General features: G+C 40.2%; 1 protein-coding gene and 1 long non-coding RNA gene across 19 annotated transcripts; one reads left to right on the top strand and one right to left on the bottom strand.

Annotated features, from left to right (window-relative positions):
- The first annotated feature begins 1721 nt into the window (after positions 1-1721).
- On the top strand, positions 1722-6521 carry LOC126702962 (extensin-2-like). Of its 18 annotated transcripts, none has more exons than XM_050401841.1 (6): positions 1722-2091; positions 2239-2347; positions 2396-3312; positions 3787-5190; positions 5467-5810; positions 6053-6521. In XM_050401841.1, exons 1-5 carry the CDS (start codon positions 1860-1862, stop codon positions 5769-5771), a joined length of 2967 nt encoding a protein of 988 aa, XP_050257798.1. In that variant the 5' UTR covers positions 1722-1859; the 3' UTR covers positions 5772-5810; positions 6053-6521. The 18 variants fall into 18 exon arrangements, with proteins under 18 accessions (XP_050257798.1, XP_050257805.1, XP_050257793.1 ...); XM_050401848.1 differs by lacking the exon at positions 2239-2347 and having other exon boundaries at positions 1722-2152; positions 2396-2460; positions 2554-3312; XM_050401836.1 differs by having other exon boundaries at positions 1722-2190.
- Positions 5126-5564, bottom strand: LOC126702966 (uncharacterized). Its single transcript, XR_007647894.1, has 2 exons — positions 5452-5564; positions 5126-5337 (listed from the first exon to the last, which is right to left on the bottom strand). It is a non-coding gene; the product is annotated as an uncharacterized LOC126702966 (long non-coding RNA).
- Positions 6522-8308: the final 1787 nt, after the last annotated feature.

Below are 8308 nucleotides of genomic sequence, written 5' to 3'. Positions count from 1 at the left end.
TTTAATAATTTCATCTGGTGATTTCATTACCCAATTCGCTTCAAAGACACGATGCCTATCCCATACACAAAGGAAAAACCAAATTTTATGAAAGAAGATACTAAAGAAAATAGAGAGATGCTTTTATTTTTTTTATATATAAAAAATTCAAGAAATGCTAAATTTCAAAGCATGTGAAATGCACTTGTATCTACAAGTCAATTTTGAGGACCCAGTGGGGCCCTGAGAACATAAATGAATTGTTCATGTTCTAAGGAAACTACCATTATTGTTTCTTACAAGAAATAAATTTTTGGTTAAAATTATATATTGTCCATTTTGTGTTTTTTTTTTTTTTTTTTCCTTTCTGAATAAGGCAATATATTAACACAAAAAAAAGGGGAAGCAAAAACAAACAGAAGCCAGGGAAGGGGAGAGACTTAGCCTACACCTCCTTCCATAAACCCAGAAACTACAGAGAAAGGGGGGACCCAAAACTATTATAAAAGTATGCCCATTAGGTTAGGGAATGAGCTACAACATTAGTGTTCATGTTCGCTGCAAAAGCTGCAATGCCATTGATTGACATCACATGTATAATTATCGAGATATCACATGCACTTCAAAAAAGAACACGTAAAAAAGTGCTAAATATTTCGTTTTCTCCTACTTAAAAAAGGGGTGGCCATAAAATAATTTATCTGCTTAGTTGGTTCTTTATTTATATTTCTACTAATCCCATTAAAATTTTGTGGTAACAGCTCTATTATTAGGACAGTCAACTTTGCGTATAGGTACGATTTTGATTTGGTGGAATACTATAAAGCCAGTCCAATCAGGAGCGTATTAGAGTCCTAATTTTCAAAACCAATCACATAATTTAAATTCATATAACCTTTAACCACTTTCTTATCAAAATTAAAGAAATTTCAAGGGTGTGATGGAGTAGCATGGGCACCTCTAGAAAAATTATGCACCATTGGATGGGTGTGATCTGTAGATCTAAAGCCTCATGTAAATTTAAATACATATTGACGAAGACCTAGTGACAATATTTCAAATATATACCAAAAAAAAGTAGTTAAAAAGATGGACTACGTACCCAGAAGTCCAATCAACTTGTGCCACCCAGAATCTTTATGAAATCGTCACCAAACATTTTTGGTATTAATTTCTAAGTTCTTAATTAACCGTCCGGATTAAATAAATAAACTGTTTCTTCTTTCATTTTTATTAGCTTTGCTTTTTGAAGAGAAAGGGAGATGCTTAACCAACTGTCTTTTTACTACTTTTCAATGCAAGTATGTGTACGGTACATGAAGCTCAAATCGTGTTTTGACTGTGTGTAATAATAATTAACATTTTCAAGCTTTTAGTAGAATTTGAGGTACTGGTAGAGATGATTAGAAAGGTACTATAGGCAGCAATATTAACAACTAATTTAGCTTGGAATGATTCAATGTTCACCATAAAAGTATAAAAAAGAAAAAGAAATTAACAGTGTTTTGAAGTAACATGTAGTGTCTAATGTCTTACATTAATAATGAAGTTGGCGAGTGGCGACTAGTCCTCAGCAAACTGGGGCAATCAAAGTCTTTGAAAATGGGTTTAAAAAATTGAAGGCCAGCTGGGTAAGCTCAATTTTTGTATTAATCAAAAAGGACCCACTTGGAATTGGTCCCTTATGACAGCTCTCCCTGAACAACTCAGTTTGATTATAAATACTATTTCATGCATGCCCATTACTCATCACCAAGACAAATTCCCATCTCTCTCTCTCTCTCTCTCACCCCGCCCCATCTCTTTCTCCTCCATTTTCAAGAGAAATTTTGTGAGGACTTGGCAAATCGGTTAGAGGGATTGAGTTTTCAGCTTAATCCATGAAGCTTACAGGCCTAGACCCCTCTTGGGGTCGTGTATGGCCTCAAATGGTTATGGCATTGGCCTTTGTAGTTGTTGTAAGCAATGTGGGTTCAGTCTCTGGTGATGCTTATCCTTATGCTTCACCACCACCACCACCTTATGAGTACACATCACCTCCTCCACCTGAGCATTCTCCACCACCACCATATGAGTACAAGTCTCCCCCACCTCCAGAGAAGTCTCCTCCACCTCCATATGAGTACAAGTCTCCCCCACCACCCGTGAAAGAACCAGCACCAGCACCATATGAATACAAGTCACCCCCACCACCAGAACACTCTCCACCACCTCCATATGAGTATAAGTCACCTCCTCCACCAGTACACTCCCCACCACCACCATATGAGTACAAGTCTCCCCCACCTCCTGAGAAGTCTCCACCTCCTCCATATGAGTACAAGTCTCCACCACCACCCGTGAAAGAACCAGCACCAGCACCATATGAATACAAGTCACCCCCACCACCAGAACACTCTCCACCACCACCATATGAGTACAAGTCCCCACCACCACCTGTACACTCTCCTCCACCACCATACGAGTACAAGTCCCCACCACCTCCGGAACACTCACCACCACCATACTACTATAAGTCCCCACCACCACCAGAGAAATCTCCTCCTCCACCTTACGAGTACAAGTCCCCACCACCACCAACAAAACCATACAAGTACTCATCCCCACCTCCACCACCATATGAGTACAAGTCCCCACCACCACCTGTACACTCTCCTCCACCACCATACTACTATAAGTCCCCACCACCACCAGAGAAATCTCCTCCTCCACCTTACGAGTACAAGTCACCACCACCACCAACAAAACCATACAAGTACTCATCCCCACCACCACCACCATATGAGTACAAGTCCCCACCACCACCAACAAAACCATACAAGTACTCATCCCCACCTCCACCACCATATGAGTATAAGTCCCCACCACCACCTGTACACTCTCCTCCACCACCATACTACTATAAGTCCCCACCACCACCAGAGAAATCTCCTCCTCCACCTTACGAGTACAAGTCCCCACCACCACCAACAAAACCATACAAGTACTCATCCCCACCACCACCACCATATGAGTACAAGTCCCCACCACCACCAACAAAACCATACAAGTACTCATCCCCACCTCCACCACCATATGAGTACAAGTCCCCACCACCACCTGTTTACTCTCCACCACCTTACTACTATAAGTCTCCACCACCACCACCACCACACTACTACTACAAATCTCCACCACCACCACCCAAGGTTCTTCCTCCATACCATTACACGTCTCCACCTCCACCAATCCACCACCACCCATTGATTGTCAGGGTTGTTGGAAAGGTCTATTGCTACAGATGCTATGACTGGGGATATCCCATCAAGTCACATGACAAGAAGCATCTTGAAGGTATACCCTTTTCCTCAAATATTTTAATTTAGTCATGAATGCTTGTTGTTTTATGGATACTTTTTCTAAGTTTCTTTTTCGAAGTTTTGCTTAAAGTAGCTTTCTCACCGGTTGCTTAGGCAATCAGTAGCCTCTAAAATCATAGTACATGCAGTGGCTCCACACCGATAATTGGGTCACGTCGAAAGCCATATTTGCCCCCATAAGAAACATGATGAGATGTTTCCATTGGGGTTGCAATGGTATTTTCAAATGTTACAGTGCCCATTTTTTTTCCTTAACAAAAGAAAACATGTTCTTGGACTTTTCATAATGTTTCATAAAATTATACATTATCCAAAATTTTATTATTAATGATTGAGAGAAGGACAAGGTTTGTCATTGTAGTAGGTCATTGGAATAGGATTAGTTAAACTGTCCAATTTAAACAATTTCGAAAGCCAACATGATTGACCCCAAATTGTTTTATTGTAGGTGCCGTAGTGGAAGTGACATGCAAAACTGGCAAGGAGGAGATCACAGCATATGGTACCACCAAGAACAATGGCAAGTTTGCCCTCACAGTCAAGGACTTTGACTACAAGAAGTATGGTGCCGAAGCATGCAAGGCTAAGCTCCACGCTGCACCCAAAGACTCACCATGCAACATCCCCACTAACTTACACTGGGGCAAAACTGGTGCCAAGCTCAAGGTCAAATCTAAGAACTCATATGAAGTTGTGCTCTCAGCCAGGCCATTTGCTTATGCTCCCAAGACTCCTTACAAGGAGTGTGAGAAGCCAGTCACTAAGCCTCCTCCATACGTGTACAAGTCTCCACCACCACCAGTCCACTCTCCTCCACCATACTACTACAAGTCCCCACCACCACCACCATATGTGTACAAGTCTCCACCACCACCAGTCCACTCTCCACCACCGTACTACTATAAATCCCCACCACCACCAACATACTTGTACAAGTCCCCACCACCACCAACATATGTGTACAAGTCTCCACCACCACCAGTCCACTCTCTACCACCGTACTACTATAAATCCCCACCACCACCAACATACTTGTACAAGTCCCCACCACCACCACCATATGTGTACAAGTCCCCACCACCACCAGTCTACTCTCCACCACCATACTACTATAAATCCCCACCACCACCAACATACTTGTACAAGTCCCCACCTCCACCTGTTTACTTATACAAGTCCCCACCACCACCAGTGAAAGCTCTTCCTCCACCATATGAGTACAAGTCCCCACCACCACCAGAGAAGTCTCCTCCTCCACCATACTACTACAAATCCCCACCACCACCAACTGAACCATACAAGTACTCATCCCCACCACCACCACCATATGAGTACAAGTCCCCACCACCACCTGTACACTCTCCTCCACCACCATACTACTATAAGTCTCCACCACCACCAGAGAAATCTCCTCCTCCACCTTACGAGTACAAGTCCCCACCACCACCAACAAAACCATACAAGTACTCATCCCCACCTCCACCACCATATGAGTACAAGTCTCCACCACCACCTGTACACTCTCCACCACCACCATACGAGTACAAGTCACCACCACCACCAGAGAAATCTCCTCCTCCACCATACTACTACAAATCTCCACCACCACCAACAGAACCATACAAGTACTCATCCCCACCACCACCACCATATGAGTACAAGTCCCCACCACCACCAGTGAAAGCTCTTCCTCCACCATATGAATACAAGTCCCCACCACCACCAGAGAAATCTCCTCCTCCACCATACTACTACAAATCCCCACCACCACCAACAGAACCATACAAGTACTCATCCCCACCACCACCACCATATGAGTACAAATCCCCACCACCACCAGTGAAGGCTCTTCCTCCACCATATGAATACAAGTCCCCACCACCACCAGAGAAATCTCCTCCTCCACCATACTACTACAAATCCCCACCACCACCAACTGAACCATACAAGTACTCATCCCCACCTCCACCACCATATGAGTACAAGTCCCCACCACCACCTGTACACTCTCCTCCACCACCATACGAGTACAAGTCCCCACCACCACCAACAGAACCATACAAATACTCATCCCCACCACCACCACCATATGAGTACAAGTCTCCACCACCACCTGTACACTCTCCACCACCACCATACGAGTACAAGTCACCACCACCACCAGAGAAATCTCCTCCTCCACCATACTACTACAAATCCCCACCACCACCAACAGAACCATACAAGTACTCTTCCCCACCTCCACCACCATATGAGTACAAGTCCCCACCACCACCTGTACACTCTCCTCCACCACCATACGAGTACAAATCCCCACCACCTCCGGAACACTCACCTCCACCGCCATATGAGTACAAATCACCTCCCCCACCAGAGAAATCTCCTCCACCACCGGCCTACATTTATGCATCTCCCCCACCACCCACTCAATAATAAGCTTGGAACGTTCAGCCACGTGCCAATACCAATTATGTAAGTAAAAGTCAAATTTTATGCTTTTTCATGGTACAAATGTTCAATACTTTTAATAATATTGGTATATGACAAAAGTTATCTCAGTAGTAAATGCAGGTGAAAATATTATCCAATCACAACACGTAATATTACTGTTATTAATAAATAAAAATTTGTGTCTAGCGTTATTACTCTTCTTATCTATCAATAATTTTTATTCATATATAATCTGACATTTTGGATGTATATTCGTTTTGCAGGTTTTAGTTTTAAAAATGCAATAAAGGGCTCAGTTAGTGAAAGATATCGAGATCAAGCATCGAATCCAGATTTGTTAAATAAGGGTCTGACTGCACCAATTGAATGCCACCCTCTATGCAGTAGTTCAGATCTTCTCGTACCTACTACTTCTCTAGTGGCCATGTTACACATTATGCTCTTATTATATTCTGGCTTGGGAGGCTTCCAAGAGAGAAAAAGCTGGAGTAGGAAGTGGGGATTCGAAACGTAACTAGGAGTTGGATGTGCGAGCCTGTCAACGTTTTAATATTTTTTTTAAATATCAGAGGGCGTTCATATCTGGTAGTAAATTATATAAACTGTATAGGGTATGGCCTTGTTTGATTGGAGGTTCTATTCTATTTATTATTATGTCAATTTGTTTCTTTGAACCTCTTGTGCTTTGTGCATTGAGATTATTATCAATAAAAGAAGACAGTTCTTTCATAATTTCTTCCCTAGTAGTAATTTATAACTGCTTAGGTATAACCTTCTATGATTGGAGGTCTATCCTATTTATTATTGCAATTTTCTTCATGAAATTTCTTGTGCTTTGTGCAATAATAAGACAATTCTGTTACATTTTTCTGCATGTGTTTCAAACTATCATGCACGCATCAATATATCTCTCTCCTCAGTACAATTCTCAATAGAAGCTTCTAATGTCTACGTGCTTAAAAATTATTCTTTTTTTTTCTTGGATTTCTCGCCTACATGCATATGGCAGATGCAACATTCTCTGACTGTATCACGACCAAAGTTTATAGTTACAGACTTGCAGAATGTATCTGCAATGGACCAGTAAAGAGAGCTCACCAGAGTTGCTCCTTTTTGTTTGGCTATTCACAGGTGCTTTAGAATCTGTGACTCCAAAACTCTCTGTGTCTCTCTCTCAGTATTTATGTACTGTTCTACCTTATAGTTCTGTGGTAAATAAAATGTCGCCTATAATGGCTGTCAGACCACTTTCTAAAGTGCTTCATTATTTAGTTTCGTTGAGAGGGAGACTTATAAGTGCTTCATGATTTTGCCTTCTTTAGAGAGGGCAAGTAAGAAAAGTACCCAAAAGATAAGGAAAAACAATTCTACTTGTGGGACAAGCTGAGTGCATTTTGAGTGGATGGGTTTGTTTAGCATTATTTGTCCTCTATTCTCTTGAAGCATGATTTCTGATTCTGAGGAGGAAAATTAAGAAAACAAAGAATTAAGTTGCAAAAATTGATTCATATATGTTTTAAAAGAATAATCACAAAGCGTGAAGATTGTGCTCAAGCTTATGAATGTATAATTTATTAATTAATTTTCTAGAATAAAAACATATTAAAAATAAGGTAGTGTTTTTTTTTTTTTTCAATAGGAAAAATAAGGTAGTGTTTATTTCACACGCATAAACACTTCTTTATTATATTGTTTGTCAGTAATAACAGGCCTACAGTAGTATATACTATTTATCCTTAAACTTCTTAAAAAAAAAAAACCTAAAGCCACCTAACTATTCCAATTTTAGCTTCTTTCCTTTTGATAAGATGGAATTGGGATTTACCAAGAAAAAGGGATAGTTTCTTGGGTTGTGTGAGACTGGATGGATATCATTTGTCTTTGGTAGGAAATGAGGTTAAAAGCGAAAACCTCTCTCTCTCTCTCTCATAATTATATTGGGCCCACTTAACGTGTGTTCTCTTCTATTTTTGAAAATATTTTTTTATATTTGAAAAAATTGTTAATATTTTTTTAATTTTTGATTTTTTTTAAATAGTTAATTATTGTGTGTCCTTAACGCACATATTAACAAAATCCAATTATTAAATGGATCTGGTTAATGTGCGCTCTAAGGTCACACATTAAACCATCTATTTTTTGAAATATTTTTTCAGAAATTGAAAAAAGTGTCAATACTTTTTCAATTTTTGAGAAATCTTTTTCAAAAAATGATTAATTATTGTGTCCTTTAGAACACATATTAGCAAAATCCTTGTTAAATTCCATGAAAAGAATGAATTATTAGCACTAACTAGTCGGTCTTACAACCACCAGCACATCTCTTTTTTGGTTAAATTTTTTTTTTTTTTTTTTTTTTTGATTTTGGGGGAATAATAAAAGACTTGTCCAGCATCATCCCAATGACAAAAGCTGGTATGCTTCAGCTACTTCTAGTAACCCCTACAACAATATTAATGTACTAGTGGAATGACATGCCATTTGCTAAGCTATTCTTAACATAAATAGATAGATAGATA

The sequence above is a fragment of the Quercus robur genome, chromosome 10, assembly GCF_932294415.1.
Source record: "Quercus robur chromosome 10, dhQueRobu3.1, whole genome shotgun sequence".
Taxonomy (NCBI): domain Eukaryota; kingdom Viridiplantae; phylum Streptophyta; class Magnoliopsida; order Fagales; family Fagaceae; genus Quercus; species Quercus robur.
Note: the sequence above shows the minus strand (reverse complement) of the source record. Positions and strands in the feature narration are given on the sequence as shown.

What these genes read in the sequence shown, in the direction of transcription:
- LOC126702962 (XM_050401832.1), top strand. Translation starts at nt 1,860, where the DNA reads ATGAAGCTTACAGGCCTAGACCCCTCTTGGGGTCGTGTATGGCCTCAA. An exon ending in TGACAAGAAGCATCTTGAAG is followed by an intron (nt 3,313 to 3,786) that starts GTATACCCTTTT and finishes GTTTTATTGTAG; the next exon opens with GTGCCGTAGTGGAAGTGACA. An exon ending in ACCACCAGTGAAGGCTCTTC is followed by an intron (nt 5,191 to 5,466) that starts CTCCACCATATG and finishes TACACTCTCCAC; the next exon opens with CACCACCATACGAGTACAAG.